The 24,761-nt window shown below is 26.7% G+C and overlaps 1 protein-coding gene across 2 annotated transcripts in view; it reads right to left on the bottom strand.

Moving 5' to 3' along the window:
* Window positions 1–4,199: 4,199 nt before the first annotated feature.
* Window positions 4,200–24,761, bottom strand: part of LOC123272985 (stress-activated protein kinase JNK) — a 69,465-nt gene continuing 48,903 nt past the window's right edge. For both annotated transcript variants that reach the window (XM_044740053.1, XM_044740054.1), the window contains exons 3-10: window positions 19,787–19,851; window positions 15,873–16,288; window positions 14,668–14,797; window positions 13,573–13,770; window positions 13,142–13,406; window positions 11,783–11,941; window positions 11,412–11,536; window positions 4,200–6,751 (exon numbers count right to left, since the gene is read on the bottom strand). In XM_044740053.1, the coding sequence (XP_044595988.1) occupies window positions 6,593–6,751; window positions 11,412–11,536; window positions 11,783–11,941; window positions 13,142–13,406; window positions 13,573–13,770; window positions 14,668–14,797; window positions 15,873–16,012 (1,176 nt within the window). In that variant the 5' untranslated portion in view covers window positions 16,013–16,288; window positions 19,787–19,851 and the 3' untranslated portion in view covers window positions 4,200–6,592. The remainder of the gene's footprint in view (window positions 6,752–11,411; window positions 11,537–11,782; window positions 11,942–13,141; window positions 13,407–13,572; window positions 13,771–14,667; window positions 14,798–15,872; window positions 16,289–19,786; window positions 19,852–24,761) is intronic.

The raw sequence follows: 24,761 nt of genomic DNA, 5'->3' as shown, positions 1-24,761 counted from the left end.
TTACACTCATCGAAACCTTTTATTTGAGTACCTACATCAATTTTTCATATATTTATATATATTATATATATGTATACATAATTAAGAAATGACCTTGTATCTCATGAACTATTAACATTTTTAGAGATATAAGCTCATCCCGATGTTACACTCATCAAGACCTTTCATTTGAGTACCCACATCAATTTTTCATATATTTATATATATTATATATATATATATATGTATATATTAAAAATATATCAAAATGCATGATGGTACTCAAATGAAAGCTCTTGATGAGTGTAACATCGGAATGAGCTTATATCTTTGTAAATGTCAATAGTTAAGAAAGTACAGGGCATTTTAACAATTATCTTGTGAACTATTGACATTTTAAAATATCTAAGCTCATCCCGACATTACACTTATCAAGACCTTTTATTTGAGTACCCACATCAATTTTTCATATATTTTATATATTTATATATATAGTAATATATATGCATATATGAAAAATATATCAAAAGTGTAACCGGGATGAGCTTATATCTTCAAAAACGTCAATAGTTAAGAAAGTACAGTGCAATTTAACATAATTAAGAAATTACCTTGTATCTTGTGAACTATTGACATTTTTAAAGATATAAGCTCATCCCGACATTATACTCATCAAGAGCTTTCATTTGAGTACCCACATCAATTTTTCATATATTTTATATATTTATATATATTATATATATAAATATATAAAATATATCAAAAATGCATGTGGGTACTCAAATGAAAGCTCTTGATGAGTGTAACATCGGAATGAGCTTATATCTTTGAAAACGTCAATATTTAAGAAAGTACAGTGCAATTTAATAAAAGTCACTATTTAATAAAGCAAAATTTTATTTATTTATAGTTCACAACTCATGGATGTCACATAGTGATTGTAAGGTTGCAAGTTATTATTATTTATTAATTTGAGTTCTAAAGATTATTATTTCTTCTTTGATATAAAAATTTTTTCTAATGAAGAAAAATCTAATTTCAATAAAAACAAAAAAAAGCAAAATAGTAATTAGAATTCAACTTATTTTTACTACGACTTATAATAAATCTAAGAAGAGCAATAAATGTTCCTACCTGAGAATATCGTAAGTATAATCCCCTACAACTTTAATTACAATCAAAGTTTCTCGTTGTTCCAGTTGTTCTTTGGCTGGTTAATCAATATGCAGAGCGCAACTCCGAAGAAACTTATCAAAGCTATCTCAACAATTATCTAATACCATATTAACTAACTATTACTCACTACATTTGAATATAATAATAATAATTCTAAACAAACTAATAATGTATCTAAAGGACACAGGCAAAGAAGAAAGAAAATGGAATACATATTAATATTTGTTTCCATTCTTTATTAATTAAAACCAACAGCATTATTGAGCAATTGGTTCAGCATTGCTAAACGGATTATTAATTGCCGGCGTAGTATGTGTCAAAAGGTATTTACTAAATAAATAATTAATAATAAATAAAATAAAGTCACACTGTTGAATTAAACTGAGATTCAATTTTAAAAATTAATTATATCCAGTCGGCCATCAGCTTTTAATTCTTCTCTTTATATTAATTTCAATTAAAACTTCAGATTAATTTATATTCACAGTTATAAATATTTTATATATATATATATTTATATATTGTATTGCACAAGAGCATTAATATTAATATAAATATTAATATTAATAAACTTTCGATATTTATACATATAAAAAAAAAATTATTTAAATTATTTAATACCGAAATAATTAGCACGGACAATTACGTTAATATTTAAGGACGTTTTAAAACACCCTTATTGGGCGCTTGGTTATTTTTTTAAACCTTTATACTTTTAAACTTCTAGGCTAGTTGATTTTTAATTAATAATTAATAATTATTAATTTATTTTTATACTGGAGATTAAATCCGTAATTCATTGCTGTTTTATTAATTATTATTTTTATTTTAATTATCCATCCCTCTCTCACTCTCTCTCGTTCCTCTTAACTTACTCACAATAATGATAATTATCGTAATGTATTTACAGAAGAGGTAACATAATCATCAATCAATCAATCAATTAACCCAATTAATCAATTAATCAACCGAGCAATTCAACTGTAGTCTATTATAATAATAAATAATGATTACACTGCATTTAACTACCAAAACTAATTACTACATGTTTTACCATTTAATTAGCTACATTTTATTTTATTATTTCAATTAATTATCATTATCACTAATCTACTGCTACACGTCGCTAATAACTACTTAAGTTTTATTTATTTAATAAACAAATTCACACATTTTAACGTTTACGGAGCAATGGACTTTTGTCACCATAAACATCTATTTATTTATTTATTTATTATTATTATTAATTGTTTATTATTATTATTTCCTTAAAATGATTAATCCATTCGACAAGTAGAGACAATTCATACAAATTACAATCGCATATCATACATACTGACTCTCTCGCTTACGAGAGGGACGAGAGTATTACAATGATAATAATTGTTACTTAATAAAATCATATAATTAGTAAATTATTATTATTAAAAGGTAGAAAATAAAATATAGTCATAAGCGCCCGATACTCGACACAACAATCATTCCGGCTTTTTTAATGCCCGAAGAATAGTTAAGAACAAAGAACTATACAAAGCTTACGCTTTTTTAGAGCTTTCATTTCTTCCATTTAAATAAACATTATTATTATTATTATTATTATTATTACTGTTAATTTTATTATTATTTATTAGTTAGTAAGTTTATTTCCAAAAATTATTATTTCTTCTTTGACATAAAAATTTATTCTAATTAAGAAGAAAACTAATTAAATAATTTTTTTGAAATAAACTTAATAAATAAATAATAATAAATTATTTTTTGCTTATTGTTGTTATTATTAATATCAACAATACTTTGTGGAAAATTCAAACTTAATAATAACAATAATAATAATAATGATTAAAAATTTTTTTATCTTTTCTTATCATTTCTTTTTTGACTTAAAAATTGTTTATTATTACTATTATTATTATTATTATTATTATTATTATTATTAATTAGTTAGTAAGTTTTTTTCGAAAATTATTATTTCTTCTTCGACATAAAAATTTATTCTAATTAAGAAGAAAACTAATTAAATATTTTTTTTTAAATAAACAATAAATAAATAATAATAATAAATTATTATTTTACTTATTGTTGTTATTATTATTATCAACAGTACTTTGTGGAAAATTCAAACTTAATAATAACAATAATAATAATAATGATTAAAAATTTTTTTATCTTTTCTTATCATTTCTTTTTTGACTTAAAAATTGTTTATTATTACTATTATTATTATTATTATTATTATTAATTAGTTAGTAAGTTTTTTTCGAAAATTATTATTTCTTCTTCGACATAAAAATTTATTCTAATTAAGAAGAAAACTAATTAAATATTTTTTTTGAAATAAACTTAATAAATAAATAATAATAAATTATTTTTTTGCTTATTGTTGTTATTATTAATATCAACAATACTTTGTGGAAAATTCAAACTTAATAATAACAATAACAATAATAATGGTTAAAAATTTTATCTTTTCTTTTCATTTCTTCTTTGACTTAAAAAATTGTTTTATTATTATTATTATTATTATTATTATTATTATTATTATTATTATTGTTATTCAGTTAATAAGTTTGTCTCCAAAAATTATTATTTCTTTTTTGACATAAAAATTTATTCTAATTAAGAAGAAAACTAATCTTAAAAATTTTTGGAAAAAAATTTAATAAATAAATAATAATAATAAATTATTATTTTACTTATTATTGTTATTATTATTATCAACAATATTTTGTGGAAAATTCAAAGTTAATAATAACAATAATAATAATGGTTACAAAATTTTTATCATTTCTTCTTTCACTTAAAAAACTGTTTTATTATTATTATTAATTTTATTATTACTTATGCAATCTTAATAACCTACCTGGTAGATAAAATCCACCAAAAATTATTTTTTTATTGAAAAAGGCTAAGGCTTAAATAACTAATCTAAAAAGCGTTGAAGATAATCCTCATTTCACTTATGCATTGCACATTGTTACATTCATTCATTAACATACAACTCTCTAATTAACCACTCGCTTATAATAAATCATTTATACATTACTATTATTATTATTATTATTATTATTTTAAATTAACTGAAACAAATTTAATTACCGCTACATAACTATCCGCGAAACTACCGATCTAATTTAGCAACATGGACATATTCTTCCACAATTGTGGGCTGTGGGTCATTTATTATTAATTATTAACTATTAATTAATAAATAAAAATACGCCGGCTCGCAAATATCCTCCAAAAATTACCCTTACAATTGTTTATTGTTTATTATTTTCATGTATAATAATAAATGTTTGTGTATTTATTTTTTTATATATACTTCTTAATAAATCCTCCGGTCTCTGACATTATCACTTATCAAACTGCAGAGCACGGGCTCCAAAAATCTTTATAAATATTATTGATAAGCTAAAGTAGTCTCAGCAGAGATTAATCAAAATTTTACAAAAGCGATAATATGTATATATATATTTATATACTTAATATTTGTTTTTATACATTTATAAATATTTATATTTATATTATTTTCATCAAGTACAAATTCCATTATACCCTGTCCGATGGAGTGAGGGAATGTTTCAAAACTCAAGCTCAAGGGATAGCCCAACGTTATTACTAGTAATCATTATAATTATAATTATAATTATTTTTTATAATCATAACTATTAATCAATAATCTAATTGACGTTGGCGGTAAAATTTACGCAAGCGTCAATTATTATATTTATATTATGCGGGGTTTTAAAGCGATTGTTTGACAGCGCGCTCTACTTTTTAAAAATTCAACTTTTTGTAGCTATTTCTTCATAACCTTAAAACTTATTATGTAAATTAAAAAAAAATTAAAGGAGTAATTTAAAAAAATTTGATGTAATTACAATTGTACTATGATAAAGATTAATAAAAAAATTATTTCAAATTATTATTTGTTAATAATTAATCACAATTAAATAAATAAATTTTGAGATGGAATGACCATTCAAAATGGCGGATTCAAAAGTTGAAAAATTACGTCAAAATTTGAATAAAATTTTTTTTTAATATCAAAAAATGGAGAGTACTGTCAAAAATTGCCTTCAATAAGCCGCAATTATTCGTAAAGATTTTTGGTAGAGCTCTATGATCGTGACACAAATTTTCTCAATTATCTGCGTCGTATTATATTTATTACAATAATTATAATTAGTTATATTTATATTTATATATATACCCATAACGTACTCAGTACACGCAATAATTATTAACCGTGTGCAATGCAATTACATTAGCAATTATAATATCTTAATGTTAAATAGTTATCATTATTATTATTGTTATTATTCATTTTATAATTATTATAATTAGTATTACAAAAGCTTGATTATTTGGATCGGACTGTAGCAATATATTCACATAACTATTTTCGTGGTAAAATAAAATTTAATATTAATATTATTATTATTACACTTTTTTCCATCAAATTTTTATTATTACCATAATAACGCCTCTGTACTTGCTCGCTTTATTAATTTAATAAACTAAAGGTCTCACTAAATCATTTTACTTTAATAACATTAATTCATTCTACTTAAATTAAAATAATAATAATAATAATAATAATAATAAATACAATTATTCATACCAATACTCTGACAGTAAAATGTACAACAAGACTTTGAATAAAAAAAAAAAAAAGATACAGAGGATTTAAATAAAATAAAAAAAATAAATCATAATAACAATAATAATAAAAATATTCCTCGAATTAATATAAAAACTCAGTAGCGACTGTACACTTTTAAAGAACGTAATTGTCAGGGCAGTTGGAATAAATTATTATAAAATTTATCACTTAAGCACAAAACACACTATAATTAAAACGTCCATATCTCTGCGCCCGTTATTAAATTAATTATTTTTTTATTTTATTTTTCATTTTAATTTATTTATATATTTATATATATATATATAATAATAATAATAGCCTGTGATACACAAGTAAAGGGCTCAAAAACATTATTATCAACTAAACGTCTAGTCTTAAATCGACTCGCTTGAATAATCACCTTCTTCTAAATAATTTCTTCACTCGCGTTTTTTTTTTTTTTAAATAATCAACGAGCACTGTCCAAAATATATCAAGTAATAATTCAATAGAATTCCATGTTGTAGACATACTACTGACAAATAAATAGGTGAAGTACAACAAACTAAGTGTCAAAAAATTTATGAGAAGAAAGTGAAGACGAGTCGTGATTTTTTAATCGAGCGGGCGGAATAGTTGAATGTGTATAAATTTATATTGAATAATAATAATAATTAGTGGTAGTATGTAGAGTAAAATTTGTGTTGCGGTGATGTTGTTTGAAAAACCAATTATCAATAATAATCAGTTTTTTTTATTAATAAATTGGAAACGTAGATACAGATGATCCCTTTGTCTAATGTGCAATGTCTACCGTGAGCCAGCAACTGGATCCACGGATGATTGGGCGGTCGCCGCAGGATTGTGACTTGTCTCGTATTCCATTACCTCCTGATAAATCAGTTCCTTCCACTGATCGACTGTGTGCTCCCGTTCATCGACACTGTGGTCGTAAGGACCCGGTGCAGGCTGGAATTAAAAATTACAGTTATTAATCCCCGTAAATGGTTTATGGTAGTATTGTTTATGTACATACTACACTGATAGTAGGATTTGTTTATAGTTAAAAATGTTTGTTAATATTTAACAAATCATTTATTAGAGACCATTTTTTACTCCTTAATTAATATTTCTTAAGGTAAAGTACCCAATACTTGAACACTTATAAAAATGGGACCAGTACTTGAACAGACTTTTCGAATTGTTATAATACAAAATCCGTAAATTTATTATGAGTAATATAAGCATATTATTATTATTTTTATTAAATGATACAGTAACTGATTTCTCTAAGTTTTTTCAATTATATTATTATTAATTTAAAAGTTGACATGTCGAGAATCATCGATAGATGGTATTTTTTTCATGAAAAAAGTACTAAATCGTAAACCAAACAATCAGTAAAAAAAACGATATATCATCATTTTAAGTAAAAAAAAGTTGTACCATCTGATGAAATAGTCTTTTCTAAATAACATATATTTTTTGCAAAGACATAAACTAGAATTTTCATATTAAATTTTAGCGTTCAACTATACCTCCGAATTTTCAAAGCGGTACCCAGAACTTGAACAGGCTGGGGCCGTATAATTTTAACAGCACTGTAACCTTTAATAGGTTTATAGACTAGTGATCAGCATTGTGATTTGTATTAATTACTGCAATTTAAATAAGTTTTATGACTAAAAATAAATAATAGTTTAAAAAAACTAAAAACACGCTTTTTATAGAAAACCAAACTAAAAAATAGAAAATAAATTTAAATTAAGAATAGTGTTAAAAATTTCAATAAATATAAATTAATAATAGTGTAAATAAAAAAAATGTATTTTATTTTAAAAAAAGCGTGGGGTGCTTTTTAAGATATTATCAAAATGATAATCACTCTACTCATATCTGTCAATAAAATATTTATAACTATTGACACCATGCACCCCACGCTTTTTTTAAAATAAAATACATTTTTTTATTTACACTATTATTAATTTATATTTATTGAAATTTTTAACACTATTCTTAATTTAAATTTATTTTCTATTTTTTAGTTTGGTTTTCTATAAAAAGCGTGTTTTTAGTTTTTTTAAACTATTATTTATTTTTTACTTTTTAGTTTGGTTTATTTATAAAAGCGTGATTTTTTAGTTTTTTTAAACTATTATTTGTTGATTATCAAAAATATTCAGGCGCGCAAATTACCCACGGAGAGTTACATACTGACATACTGACATACTGACAAACTGACATACAAGTGAAGCTAATATAAAGCGTGTAATTAGTGTAGTTAAAAATTATTGAACGTTTTGAATTGAGTTTTTTTAATTTATAATTGAAAATTTGCTTTGTCATTCATAAAAAATGTAATTAAAAAATTAAATACAAATATTTCTCATTTTTAAATGAACATATTAAATATTCACAGTATTATTTTTGAATATTATTCAATAATATGTTATATTTCTTTTGATATTTCAATAAAACGTTGAAAATTTTTGGTGTGCCTATTGCCATATATTTTATTAGTTCGACTACTGCTCCCAGAGTGTTCAACTACTGCAGCTTGTCAGAATTGATTGTTCAACTACTACTCCTTTCATAGTCTATTTTAAAAACGTTGTCAAAATATAAATAATTAATTATCTGCATTATTTTGCGCTTCAATCAATTCAAAATTGTTTACATTTTCATAAAAATCACTAATTTGAACTAATAATTTTCATCTTTATATATTAAAAGTAGGGTCAAATAAATTTTACTTTGAAACCTGTTCAACTACTGGGTACTTTATCTTAGTATTTAAAAAGATTTATTAATATTTAATAAATTAATATCAGATTTATTAAATACAAACAAATCATTTTAAATACTAAGAAATATTTGTTTAAAACGGTTGTCCAATTTTAAAACACAGTAACTGCAAAATTTTTATACCTAATTTTTTTTTAATATTGCTGTATTTTTTATAACTTTTTGACCTTAATTTTAAGTATTTTTTCTTAAAAATATTTATATTCAAGTATTTTCTATTCATAAATCAAATTTTTCATCAATTTGGTAGGCAAACTTTTATTTAATCAGAAAAATTTTTAAATGTTAGTTACTGTGTTTTGAAATTGGGCAGTCGAATACTATAAAGTGGTCTCTAATAAATGATTTGTTAACTATTAACAAATATTTTTGGTACAAATAAATCCTTCTATCGGTGTATACTAGGTACAGTATACTGAGAAAAAAAAAATTTTAGTTCAGAAAAAAATTTCTTGGCTCAAGAATCGTTTAAAATAAATTTTGGTTCTTTGACAAAAGAATATCAATATCTATCATGGTAATAAAATATTAATTTTGATAGATTAACAAACTAATAAGTTCACTTGAATTAAATAAAAAGTAATTTGATTAATTAGATTAATTCTTGAGACAAGAAAATATATTCTTGAAAATTATCAAGAATATATATTCTTATGACAAGAAAATTTTCTCAAGTGTAGTACTTTTTTTTCTCAAGAAAGAAAGAAAAATTTCTTGACGAGAACAAAATTCTTGGCTCATGAAAATTTTCGAGTGCCTGAAGGAAAACCGAAGTTATGTTGGCCGAAGTAAAAAATTTTTCTTTAAATTCTATTCTTGGTGGAAGTCATTTTTTCTTAATTCAAATTATCATAAATATTTGATACAATAAATTTTTTTCCCCTCCGGGCGTAAAGCGTCAACTTTAGCCCCGCTACGCTAAACGAAGTTGCCGCTTTACGCCTCCGTCGAGGAAAAAAATAGTATACACTCCTCGGGAAGTAAATAAGAAAGCCTCAGATCACATGTTTGTTGACCTCGGCTTCGCCTCGGCCAACAATTACATGTGATCTGAGACATTTCTTACTTTACTTCCCTAGGGGTGTAATGTACTATTTATTTGAATCAAGATTTTTAGATACTTTAGGGAAGCAGCGCCACCTATTTCAGCTGAGAAAAATAGTATATTACACACCTGTGGCAAGAAAATGAGAAATGTCTCAGAACACATATATGTTGCCCGAGGCGAAGCCGAGGTCGACATATATGTGGTCTGAGATATTTATTATTTTCCTGCCATAGGTTTGTATACTATTTTTCTGTCCGACAGAGGCGGAAAGCGGCAATTTCGTTTAGCGCAGCGGGCCGAAAGTTGCCACTTTCCGCCTGGAGGGCAGAAAAATTTTGCCCTCCGGGCGGAAAGTGGCAACTTTCGTCCCGCTGCGCTAAACAAAGTTGCCGCTTTCCGCCTTCGTCGAGCAAAATAGTATACACTCCACGGAAAGTAAATAAGCAAGCCTCAGATCATATCCTGGTCAACCTCGGCTTCGGCTCGGCCGCCGTTTACAGGTGATCTGAGACATTTCTTACTTTACTTCCCTAGGTGTGTAATATACTATTTGCTCGACGGGCAGAAAGCGTCAACTTTCGGCCCGCTGCGCTAAACGAAAGTGTCACTTTCTGCCTTCGTCGAACAAAAAAATAGTATACACTCCACGGGAAGTAAATAAGAAAGCCTCAAATCACATGTTTGTCAACCTCGGCTTCGCCTCGGCCGACAATTACATGTGATCTGAGACATTTCTTACTTTACTTCCCTAGGTGTGTAATATACTATTCTCACCTGGAGAAAATTTTTCTCTTGAATATTTGATACCCATTTTATATTATTTTATCGTGCAATTATACATATTGAATGAAAAAAAAATGATTCAATATTATTTGATCTTCCAATTAGACATATTAATCAATAAAAATATTAATGAAATAGTATATTACACACCTAGGGAAGTAAAGTAGAAATGTCTCAGATCACATGTAATTGTCAGCCGAGGCGAAGCCGAGGTTGGCAAACATGTGATCTGAGGCTTTCTTATTTACTTCCCGTGGAGTGTATACTATTTTTGGGCGCGACGAAGTCGGAAAGCGGCAACTTTGTTTAGCGCAGCGGGACGAAAGTTGCCACTTTCCGCCCGGAGAGCAAAATGTACTTTTCTGCCCTCTGGCCGGAAAGTGGCAACTTTCTGGCCGCTGCGCTAAACAAAGTTGCCACATTCCGGCTACGTCGAGCAGAAAAATAGTATACACACCTTGGCCAGTAAATAAGAAAGCCTCAGATCACATGTTTGTCAACCTCGGCTTCGCCTCGGCCAACAATTACATGTGATCTGAGACTTTTCTTATTTTACTGGCCTAGGTATGTAATATACTATCTATCTTTATATTTAATTTTTTGGAGCAAGAGAGAAATTTTCTCAAGACAAGAAAATTTACATCTATCAAGAACTAAATTTTTTGGATCAAGAGGCTGAATTTTCTCAAAACAACAAGATTTTCTTGACTTAAATAAATTTTTTTGGATCAAAATACGTATTTCTTAAAGCAAAAGAATTAATTTAGTTGGAATAAGTGAAATTTCTTGTGTCAAAAAAAAAATTTTTTTTCGCTCAAGAAAATAATTAGGAAGAAAAAAATTTTCCTGGCTCAAGTGAACTTTTTTTTCTGTGTACATAGGACATAGTACATAGTACACGATCTGCAGATAGTCGAGTACAGACTATCTACCGTGTTAAATGTCCTTTTAATGCTTGTTCATTATCAGTGATTGCATGTCGTTAATACTTACAGCGTTGACCTCACCCTCATCGTACCAGACGTTGATGTAATTGTGCAATAAAGCGTCATCGACCGAGATGCGACGTTCGGGATCGATGACTAGCATGCGCGAGAGCAGGTCCCTGGCTTGACTCGCTGCAAACAAATGATGCAGGAAATTTCGTTGAGAGAGTAAGTAGAGTAAGAGTTTTTAGGAAGGAGCTGGAATGGAAAGTTGGCTTCAAACCACTCGATATATGCTCCTAGTTTCAGTGCTTTATATGAGCGGAGAGGAACCAGAGGAACAAGTCTCCAATGCGAGTATTATAATAGATATAAATAGAAAGAGAGAGAGGAAGAGATAACATATAGTACTTGAGTTGATTCCCAACTTCAACTTACCCTTCAGTCTATTGTGCTCCGAGGAGTCCGTGGGAAACAGAATATCCGGGAATAGCCTCTCGAAAGGATACCCTGGGTATCGAGGCCTGTTCTCTACGTAATTCCTCACCGTTGGCTGCAGTCGTTGCATGAATTCTTGAGCCGGCGTCCCGAGTTGCTCTGGAAATTGTTAGAGTTTAGATGTTTATTTAGAAAGTTGTACATATTTTTTTAATTTTATTTTTTAAATTAGGAGATACTTGAAAATTTTTTGACGTTTCTTGAAAAATATACTAGTTTTAGAAAATTTATTTATAGTTTTTTTAGATTTTTTAAAGATAGAATTTTTTGATAAATTATTTTATGTGAAAATTTATATGGTAAAAAAAGTTTGGAAAATCTAAAATTGCACGCCTCATAATCTCATTTTTTACAATAAAATTGATTAAAATAAAATATAAAAAGCAGAAAACTCTGCTATGGTTTAATGGCGCCATAATTCTAAGGCGAGGAAAAAAAATACTGTAATAAGATGTATATAGATAGATATACAAAAAAATACACAGTCACATATTAGTTTTTTATAAATAATAATTTAACGACAGTGAATTGAATGCTCATTTAATTTTTTTGAAAAATAAACTAGTTGTAGAAAAATTTTTTTTAATAAATTGCATTTATAATTTTTTAGAACTTTTAAAGACAGAATTTTTTTAAAATACATTTTTTTTTCTGTGATAATTTATTTGTTAAAAAAATTATAAAAATTATCAGATTTCTCTAAATTTCAGTATCACATATTTATGACACTGAAATTAGATATTTAATTTTATTGAAAAATACACTAGTTCTAGAAAATTATTTTTAAAAAATTACATCTATAATTTTTTAGAACTTTTAAAAATGAAATTTTTTTTTAATAAATTTTTTTTATTGTGATAATTTATTTGTTAAAAAAATTATAAAAATTATAAGATTTCTCTAAATTTCAGTATCATATATTTATGACACTGAAATTAGATATTTAATTTTTTTTGAAAAATAAACCAGTTGTAGAAAATTATTAAAAAAAAAAATTGCATTTATAATTTTTTAGAACTTTTAAAGATAGAATTTTTTAAAAATACTGTTTTTTTTTGTAAAAATTAATTTGTTAAAAAAATTATTAGATTTCTGAAATTAAATACTTAATTCTTTTGGAAAATAAACTATTTCTAGAAAATTATTTTCAAAAAATCGCATTTATAATTATTTAGAACTTTTAAAGATAGAATTGTTTTTATAAAAATGTATTTGTTCAAAAAAAAAATTATAAATGTAATTTTTTCAAAATCGGCTAGCAAAATTTATCAAAAACAGCTGATAAAAAATTAAACTTACCAATAATTTTATTCCACTGATCAATATGATCAGTACCAGGAAAAAGAACTCCTCCGCGGATCATCTCACCCATGATGCATCCGACAGACCAAATATCGACATTCTCCTTGTAACCCATACCCAGGATAACCTCAGGTGCTCGGTAGTAGCGCGTGACAACATAGGGTGTCATCATGAACGTCGTTCCAGCAGTTCGCGCGAGACCAAAGTCTAGAATCTTCAGTGTGCAGTCTGATTTAACGACTATATTGCTTGGCTTCAAATCCTGGAAAACACACATGAGGATTAAATATTTAAACATGCTAAAGTCCACCGCTGCGGATGAGAAGCAGACCCGGTAGCTCTGTGTGTATAACTCTATCTAGTGTAGAGTTTAGTCTGTAGGCTGAACTGAGTAAATATGTGGTTATGCATAATATAGCGACACGTACTCTGTGAATAATACCGGCTGAATGGAGATGCTTAATGCCACAGAGCATCTGATAAAGGAGATAGGACATACGCTCATGGTCCAAATCCATTTGAATTACTTGGCACAGATTTGCGTCCATCAGCTCCATTACCAAGTAAACGTCTTGAAATTCATCCAATGACCTTTGCGGCGTAAATGCATTCAAGAGACCAATAATCTGAAAATTTTCACCATTTTAATAATAATAATAATTATTATAATAATAATAATAATAATTATTATTATTATTATTATTATTATTATTATTATTATTATTATTATTATTATTATTATTATTGTAATTACAATTATTATTATATTGAAATTACCAAATAGGTAAATGAAAATTAAATTGAAAAATGAAAAAAATAATAATAATTTACCCGGCGTTTTTAATTTTTTTTTAAATTATTAAATTAGGACTAAAAAATATTTTTTTAAAATTGCACTCACAGTTTTTCAAATTTTTTACAAATCAATTTTTTTTTGTAATAATTTTTTCAATAAAAAAAATTCTTAAAAATTTTTGGATGTCAGCTTACTATATTTTTATAAAAAATTATTACAAAAAAAAATTTTTTAAAAAATTTTCATTTGTGAAAAACTTCAAAAATTGTAAGTTCAATTTTTACAAAAATATTTATTCATTCTAATTTAATTAATCAAAAAAAATTAAAACGTCGGCTATCTTTAGTATTAAAAGAGTTGATAATTTTTTTTACTTATAAAAAAAAATGATTTTAAAAATTCAAAAAAATTATCAGCTGTCATTTCTTCTTTTTATTACTTCATTGTTACCTATTATTACACAATAGTCATAATTTAAAAAAATTAATCCTCTAAATTGTTAAAAATTTTTCTGTCAAATTAATAATATTTAATATTTAATTATTCGTGACTTTAATAAGTCACTCACATTAAGTGAAAAGTAAAATGAGAACGGACCCTAGTTCTGACAGTTTTGGGTTATATGTAACATAAGCGACTGCCGTGTACAGTGTACAGTGAATTAAGATAGTGATGAATAATTAAATGAAGTATATAATATGAATATAAATAAAAACAATGTAGTTACATTTTTATGATTGACAAGTTTCATAAGTTTAAATTCCCTGTATGCTCTTTTGGCGTGTGTCACGTTCTGAAAGGGCCTTGACAGTTTCTTAATAGCAACATTTTGCTGCGTGACCGTGTCGTAGGCGGCACTGGAATAAAAAAAATAAAATGTCAGAAGATACTCTAAGGGCAGAGTGTGAAGAATAATAATATAAATAATTTTTATAATATTAAATTAAAATAATAACGTCACTTTGTTGACATTTTATCAATATCTATTTATTATAAAAATGAAGAAAAAAAATGACACTTAAAGTAGCACACTTGAAAACTTTATTATTCTTAAAAAATAAATTAAGTCTAGAAATTTATTTTTAAAAATTGCATTTATAATTTTTTAGAGCTTTTAAATATGAGATTTTTTTTGTAATAAAAAATTAATTTCTTAAAAATTTTATTTTTTACCTGAAAAAATAATTTTCTTATTGAAAAAAATTTTTCTAAATTTGAGAAATTGTTTAATTTTTATAATTTTTGACAAAAATTCTTAAGTTGTCTATAAAAAATTATTTTTTTCTAAATCAAAAAAATTTTTTTTTACCAAAAAAAATAATTAAAGAAAAATTTTTATTTCTTCAGCTAAAAAATAAAATTTTCATTAAATTAATTTCTTATTACACCATTGCTCATTTTTTTCCAAATAAATTTTTTCTAAGTAGAAAAAAAAAAAAAAACTGAAAATGAATTTAACAGATTTTTGTCCCAAATAAATTATGACAAAAAAAATTTCATGTAGAAATTAAAAAAAACTTAAAAATAATTTTTTTCACAAAAATTTTCTTATTGAAAAAAATTTTTCTAAATTGTTTAATTTTTGACAAAAATTCTTAAGTTGTCTATAAAAAATTATTTTTCCTAAATCAAAAAATATTACGTAGAGAAAAATTTTTATTTCTTCAGCTCAAAAATAAAATTTTCATTAAATTAATTTTCTATTACACCATTGCTCATTTTTTTCCAAAAAAATTTTAGCTGTGTAGAAAAAATAAAAAAAAATTGAAAATAAATTTAACAGATTTTTGTCCCAAATAAATTATGAAAAAAAAAAATTGTCCTGTAGAAATAAAAAATGCAATTTTTTAAAAATAATTTTTTGGAACAAATTTTTGTTAAAAAAAATTTGAAAAAAGTGTCTGTTAATTTTAATATTATAAAAAATCTTACCAAACGATTCCTTGAGCCCCAGAGCCAATGGGCTTGAGATTTTGGTACCGCTTGAGGATAGTAAACTTGGTGTCCCCGACCTCGACCGTGTAAAACATGGCGGACAGCCGGGTTGTCATTTCAGGCCCGAGGTAAGGCATGCGCCTCGATACAAGTGTCTCTTTTGACACCTGTGACTCCAACCTGGAGCACACCTGGTTGGCTAACGGACTTACGCTTCTAGCCACTTTGTTTGCCAGAAGATTTAAACGATATGTTTTTCCAGATACGTTCCAGTCTGATTGTTGTCTTTAGTATCAATGTAATTACTGTACAAGAAAAGCGGCGTTTTGTCGAGACAAATGTAACTGTCGGTAGCGTATCAGCTGGTCACCTTGCGCAGTTGGATGTTGGATGCTGGATACTCCCGGATTTGTCTGGAAAGAGGGTAAAAACTAAATTGAGACTTTTATCATAATTATCAGCTCACAATTGCCGAGGGTGCTTTATACTTCGGTGAATTATTGAAGTTAGGGAGAAGCTGACAGACTCTTACGGGATTATTTATAGCTGACAACCCACCGGATCTCTTTCTCTTGCTCTTGCTCTTGGTATAAGTTCAATCGCCCTCGATTTACGTTCTGACTTATTTCCTTTTTTTATAAACAAAATTCAACCTGTCGACTGCTTTATTCTCATAATTAACGAGGCCCGATTGCTCCCAGGTCAATTACGGTTATATAAAATAAATTTAATTAAGAAATAGACAGATAAATTTTTCCAATAAGCTTTTTATAAATTTATAGCTTTTAAATAATTCAATTAATATCTCATTTTTTTTTTTTTTTGATTTACTGAAATTGATATAAAAACTGACGTTTTGCCGACGCAGCGCATTTAAAATTATTTCTTAATTATTTATCCTAAATTTATGTATTATTTTTCAGATAAAATTTATTACTGTCAGCGTAGTATTTATAACTACCCTAAAAAAAAATTTTTTTGTCCAGAAAAAAATTTCTTGGCTCAAGAATTGTTTAAAATAAATTTTGGATTTTTGACAAAAGAATATCAAAAGTTTGGAAAATCCAAAAGTGCACGACTCATAATGCTCATTTAATTATGAAAAAAAAAAAAAAAAAAACTTAAGTCGTTTTATTTTAATAGTATTCATTTTTTTAATTGAAAAAAATAGCTATCCAATTATTTGTCAATAAATAACGAAAAAAAAACACATGAGTCGTGCAAAATAAAAAGAAAAAGTTTGGAAAATCCAAAAGTGCACGACTCATAATGTTCATTTAATTATGAAATATAAAAAAAAAAAAAAAAAAAAACTTAAGTCGTTCAAAATTAATTGCCGACAAAACAGCTGTAGTAGGAATGTACTGCACAAGCGCCCCTGGTGGAATAAAATGTACATAATATCTATAGATATAGATATATCACCATCCATATTAATTTTACATAGATATATATTGATATACAGTCTTTTAGTTTTCGTTTTTATTAATTGAATTAAACGACACTGAATTAATTAATCATTCGCATTCAGTGACCTACAATCGTCGATTAGAATTTAAAAAAAAAAAAAATTTAACTCAAATAATGGATTTTTTCACAAGTTACAGTGTTTCCGGGTTTCACACATGACGGACAGGAAAATTTTTTGACCTATTTTGGTGTTTTTTTCCAATTCTATTGCAGTAAATCAATTTTTAAAAAGTATGAAATTAATCTCCATTAAATTATCTCGACAATAGTATGCAAAATATCTTGATTCTGTGAACTAACAAGGCTATAATAATAAAAATAGCCGCCAAAATGAGGCGAAAAAAATTTTTCGATCGTAAAGCACTCTCTGATGCTTCGCATCATGAGTCGTGCAATATCTATCATGATAATAAAATGTTGGCATTAATTTTGATAGATTAACAAACGAATAGGTTCACTTGAATTAAACAAAAAATAATTCAATTAATTCGATCAATTCTTAAGACAAGAAAATATATTCTTGAAAATTATCAAGAATATATATTCTTGTGACAAGAAAATTTTCTAAAGAGTAGTACTTTTTTTTCTGTGTACACATAAAAAAAAATTAACTTGAATCAAGACAAAAATTCTTGAATCAAGAAAATAATATTGAAGAGTTTAATTGTTTTGGATCAAGACGGAAAATTCTTGAATCAAATAAAATTTTCTTAAACCAAGAAAAATTTCTCAGTCTAAGAATTTTTCTGCTCAAATTAAGAAGATAAAATTTTTCAAAATTATTTACTTGATTCAAGTTATTTTTTTTTCTGTGTAGTTATTTATTAAATGCGGGTCATTTTTCTTTTTATTAAAAAATTAACTTACTTCAATTTTTTTTTACTATAAATATAAATTAAGAAAATAAAATTTTCAATTTGAAAGTAAAAAACAATAGATCGTTTTATTTTTCATTAAAATTTATTTTTAGACATTAATTTTAGAGTATCTATTTTTTTTTTTTTTTTTTTTGAAGAATATGAAAAACTTTAATTAAAAAAAATTTTTTTGAGCTTTTTAGCGTAAATTATTTACTTGATTCAAGTTAATTTTTTTTTCTGTGTAAGAAATTGATTTTTTCTAAGCAGCCGGTCATTATGTAAAATTGCCGCAATGTTGCTGACCACACGGAAAAAAGAAAACTCGAAAAATGACAGTATAAAATATAAAATCGGTCCCGTCGTAATCAAAACTAGAAAAATTACAGTTTAAAATAACATTTTTCTAAATTCAATTTTTTAATTTAATATTCAGAGCTTTCAATGTAAATATTACATTCTACAATGTAATTCTTATAAAATCTGTAATAATTACATTTGATACTGTAATTTTTCCAGTTTTCATCACGAAGCGCCAGGTTGCATTATATACTGTAATTTTTCGAGTTTTCTTTTTTCCGTGCATTCATTTAAAAATTTTTAAAGCTTTATTTCGCGTTTTTAAAGTAAAAAAAAATTTTTTTCTATCAATAAGCATTCAATATTCTGAAAAATCATGATTATTATCCTTCAGAATTAAAAATAAAGTCCCACGATTGAATTTATTAAAAAAACTGGCGGTAAATTAAAACCATTGAAATACTGCAAAAAAATTAGTTCTCAATCTTTTTTTCAGACAACGATCGGAGCTTTTTACCCGAGTCAGTGAAGGAATTTTGCTAATTAAATGCTTGTTAAAATAGCTTCTCAATAGCTAAATTATTATAATAATAATAATAATAATAATAATAATAATAATAATAATAATAATAATAATAATAAAAGTATTTTGAAAAAGTTTAATGAAGTGAAACCACTATAACTTTCATATTGTTACTAACGAGACATTCAAGTGCTTCATTTTATCTCCAAATCCAATTAGGAGATCAAGTGCGAAGCTATAACTGTCATAAAATAAACAACAAAACTATATATAGGAGGGGAGTAAAAACTGTTTTACGAATGAGAGTACGAGCGTTGATAGAAATATATAAGTATGTATGCTAGATAATACATAATATAATATAATAGTAGTTTAGTTGTAGTATAACTTGAAGAAGAATATCTATATACATAAGAGATTATTTCAGAGTACAGGGATAAAATTTTATGATGAAAGAAACTGTCGGTAGACGATTAAATTGCCGTGACATCGTTTACACACACGACACCACGCTGAGATGCATTATATCTTGTTCACCCACATATGCGAAAGGGTATTACATGCTTACGGCTCAGCAAATTTACTTTGTCTACTTTGTCTAGCGAGCCCAAGACGTTGGAGCATTTCCAACCTTGTCTTCCTCTCAAGTTAACTAAAACTAAAACTAACATAAAACTACACGCCTAGCTTCTTCGCCCGCAATCTCACCAGCACAATCTCTTTAATCATACCAGCACACTGAAACACCAAAATATCCTTACCATAAATTGGTAGCCATGATTAATCGTTCATCAACCGAGATCTCTGATGATTTAATGTCAAGGATCTGTCAACAAAAAGATTTACACATTATTATTTATTGTTATATCCAATAATCTACATAATATAATCGATAAATAAATAACGCGTGAGGTTTAATAACCTGTTATGTTGGAAATGAAGATTATTACTTAATACAATTATATTATATTGTATAAATTTAATTTAACGATACAGCACACGGAAAGAAAATTGAAGGAGTTTTTACTATTTTACTATTGTAATTTTTACTAAATAAAATAGTAACCGTGGACTATACTTCTCATTTAGTAATTTTTACGATCTACTATTGTAAATTTTATCCAACAAATAAGACTAGCAAGAGTCTTAAAAAGTCGAATACTATAGAGCAAATTATACAATATGTGTTTGTGAACTTTACAATTCAACTATTGTAAAAATTCACAGTTGGTTTTTTTAAAAGAAATAATAGGGAGGGAGAGAGATAGAAGGTTGGACTAATTGGTACCTGTACAGTAATCGAAAAAAGAAACCGACATCTTCGTGCTATCTGGGAATCGAACCCAGAACTCTGTGTTGGCAGCCAGAGACTCTCCCTCTACGCTATCCGAGGTAAACTAAGACCCATGTCCTTTAACATTTACATAAACTCGGAGTCTAGCGCTGTGCACGGCCATCACTCACACTAATTGAGAAACATTCCAATTCAACTACTGTAAAATTTGCTATAGTTCTATTGGAAAGATACAGAGGTAGCACTGGAAATTTTCATCTCTTACTTTTTACAATAGTAATATCGTATTTTTTCATGAATAAATAGTATTTTTTCTTCTAAAATATTTGACAATTAATAGTAATAAAAGTATAGTCCAGCTTTACAATAGTTGTATCGTAAATTTTCCCAGAAATTTTTTCCCGTGCAGTTTCTAGTGATGAAAGTAAAACAGAGATAAATTATCTGAATTAAACGAAATGCCTATTTGAAGAGTGTTTGCAAACAGTTGGATGGAGATGCTTCAAGAAGGCATCTACCCGCTCTTTTTACATTTACTCTTTTCTATCTCTAGGAAAGACTCGGTATTACCCGGGAAATAGCTTTTCCGGAGATTTATCCGCGGGGAAATTGGCGGCAGGTTGCTAGGTAATAAAAAAAAATCAAATATTCAGTAATAAAATCTTAAGAAGTATTACAAATTTATTTTAGATTCATCTTTTTGGTGCGTTATGTCAATAAACATTATAGACGTGAATTAAATTGGTTATCTATAAAATCTAGACGTCTATATTATTTAGCTACTTATTTTTATCAATTATTACAAATAGAAAAGCCTAGTTATCTTAGAGAACTATTTATTGAAGATGAAGCTAGACGCTCTGAAAGACTGGCAAGCAAAATCAGCAATGTAAATTTTGAATTACCGAAATATTTTACTCTCTCTTTAGAAAACTCTTTTGTATACATTTTTTCCGCATGGAAAAATATATGCGAGTAGATATTTTTACATATATTTTTTTGCGCTAAATATATGCAAACTTATATTTCGCAATAGATAATAGAATATATGTCTACATATACGCTCGCATATATAAATACATATGCTAATATATATGTTATATTAACATATATGCGCGCATATAAATGCAATGTATATGTCTAGATATACACAGAAACAAATTTAACTTAAATCAAGAAAATAATTTTGAAAAATTTCACCTTCTTGGTTTAAGTAAAAAAATTTTTTTTTCAGTGTATGCTTACATATATGTCTACATATATTTTTGTATATATGCTTACATGTATATCTAGACATACACGGAGAAAAAAATTTTGCTAGAGGAACTCTATAGTAGTTAGTTAGTTGTGAAAAGTTCCAGTAGGTTAACGTTTTCTTATGGTAACAATACCGTTTGGCTCCTGCAACTCTACATCGTTGAGCTCTGAGAGCTAAACGTTATTTACCTCTCACAACTCTACAGGATCGTTCTGAGACTATAACAAATTTTTGGCAGTCTGATTAATAATTTTTTTTACGATTTAGCATTGATAATTTAATAAATAAATGCGACCGAACGAATTTATATTGCCAACAATAATTGTATATGACAAATAAGAATAGTATTATAATAGAAATAAAATAATAATAGAACTTATATTACAAATAAAAATTATTTGTAAAATAAAAATATGGTCGTCATAAAATTATCTTATTTTCATGATTATATTCATAAATATTGGACATAAAATCACTACCGTATATGCACAAGAAAAGATAAATAAACGAAAACAAATTTTATTTTGTGTTAAATGGGGTCTTTTAAATGTATTCCGATAACTTATTACTTATCACAATATATTCAGCTAATAAATTTAATTAACAGTCACTGCAAATGAACCTTGAAAAACCACAAATACAAAATTGTTCTAACGAAATTCAATTTGACAAAAAAAAAAAACCTATTTCCTTAAATAAATAAACTGGAAACTTAATTGTCCTCATATATTTTTAATAATATGGATGAGTAACAAAATAATTCTGTTTGTCATTTTAAAAGGTTGTGAAATAATAACTGCGCAACGTAGGGCGCTCCCAACTATACCGTTTGGCTCTGAGAACAATCCCGTAGAGCTCTGAGAGCTCAACAACATTGCGTTATCAGAACTAAATAACATTATGTTACTGTAACTCTACAACGAATAGTAAACTGTGTATAGTTGTGGTAACTCTACAGTTAGGTTACCAGAACGAAATTTTTTTTTTTGCCCTCCGGGCGGAAAGTGGCAACTTTCGTCCCGCTGCGCTAAACTAAGTTGCCGCTTTCCGCCTTCGTCGGACAAAAAAAATAGTATACACTCCTTGGGAAGTAAATAAGAAAGCCTCAGATCACATGTTTGTTGACCTCGGCTTCGCCTCGGCCAACAATTACATGTGATCTGAGACATTTCTTACTTTACTTCCCTAGGTGTGTAATATACTATTTCCGTGTATGCCTACATCAATGTTTATATATGTTTACATATATTTTGGCATGTATCTCTATACATATATGTTGGCATATATTTTTTTGCGTAAATATATGCGGCATATATATTATATATGCGACATATATTTTTGACATATATATTTCTCCATGCGAAATAGTTAATGCAATACGATGACAAAATTTTCCTGCAGAAATTTTAAATTAAGGAAGTACGAGCGCTAGGCGGGGTGGGGATAGGTATCCACTCTAGCGCGGTAAGGGGAAAGCAGTAACCATATGATTTTTCTCAATATATAGATATACATTTAACATTGGCTAATGGCGGGATTTATTTTTCTTTTAATTAATACACTTTAATTAGTCGGGCAAGTGTTAATTTTTTTGAATTAAATTTATCACTAATATATTTACTTTCATCCATAAGTTTTTTAAAAATATTCACCGACAGTTTTACGAGAAAAATACAGAAATGTATCAATGTTTGGAGGTTACCCCATAAGACCAATGTTAAATTGCTCAACTTTAAAGTTAATTATTTATTTAAATAATCGGGCAATCTCCTTCAAATTTTCAGAATTTGTTAAGACATATTTAAACTTCATATTAAAAAAAAATCAAGCCTTTTATCAAAAGTTGTCTTGGTGCTCGTACTTCCTTAACTTGCTTAGTTATCATTGATTTTATGTATTAATATATACTCGAGTCAGAATAATGAACCTATTCCATACAAAAAATGAAGATCGGCCCGATACTGGGCCAAGATTGGTAACCGATCTTTAAGTATCGGCCGAGTATCGTGAAATATCGTTGGGCCAAGACTGGGCGAGTATCGGATGGTAACACCCAGCCGATATAGGCGAGTGAGCGTCGGCCGAACATAGTAATCAAGCATTGGCCGAGCATCGGCCAAGCATAGGCAAAAAATCAAATTTTAGGTAAAATAATAAAAAAAAATTTGTTTTTCGTTGTTTATTTTTGAATTATTATTATTCTGAGGTGATGAACTACTGGTTGATAGAAATTAATTCTGAAAAAATTCGGGTGTGGAGAGATTTGAACCTGATCCGTCTGCGTGGAAGTCTCGAGCGGTGTCACGAGCGCTGCTAACTGATCTGAATGTAGTATTCTTAGTTTAATCATTTCAATGTTCAACAATCAATTTTTCTCAGTATAATTGAGTTAACTTGATTTTTATTACGAATTTTTCTATTTATTTCATAATTGAACAATTTCTGAATTTTAATAATAAAAAATAACTTCCCAGTTTTTTAAAACTTCATTTTTTAAGCAAGAAGTTCAAAATTAATTAAAAATAAATGATTTATTAGTAAATAAATCTATATATTTATATTTGTATATTTTTATTTATATTCATAAATCTATTTATAAGTAAATAAATCATTTATTAAAAATCATTAGTTTCTTGCTAAAATATATTTTTTTTTTAATACTAAAAGAAATAGTTTTAACTGATTGGGTAATGTAAAAATTTATCGAAAAAGTCTTCCAAAAAAATATTCATTAATTTATTAAATCTGTTTTAGTGAAAACAAATGTTGATTTAATCCTAATAGAGCTTGTTGAATAATAACAATATTAAAAACTAAAAAATGATCAATATAATATTTATAAAAAAAAAACATTGTTAATAATTTGAATTGGTGTTTTCTCCTAAAAAAATCTCTTAAGATATTTTTTAAAAATTGATTTACTAATTTTTAGTACATATTAGTTTACAATTTGGTCAATCGTTAAATTAAAAAAAATTGAAAACAATAATACAACATAGTAATGACTAATACGTATTAATTGTTTTCAAGTGTAATAAAGAATTAGCCAGAGCATCGGCCAAGCAATGGCTGATAATCAAATCACATACCATTATGTTATAATAAATATCGTGCGGTAGCCGATGGCTTACCTAGACTAGGCCAGTACAAATCGCCAATGCTTGGTCGAACATAAAAGCCGATG

The sequence above is a fragment of the Cotesia glomerata genome, linkage group LG10 (genome assembly GCF_020080835.1).
Source record: "Cotesia glomerata isolate CgM1 linkage group LG10, MPM_Cglom_v2.3, whole genome shotgun sequence".
NCBI lineage: Eukaryota > Metazoa > Arthropoda > Insecta > Hymenoptera > Braconidae > Cotesia > Cotesia glomerata.
This window is presented reverse-complemented; position numbering and strand designations above follow the sequence as displayed.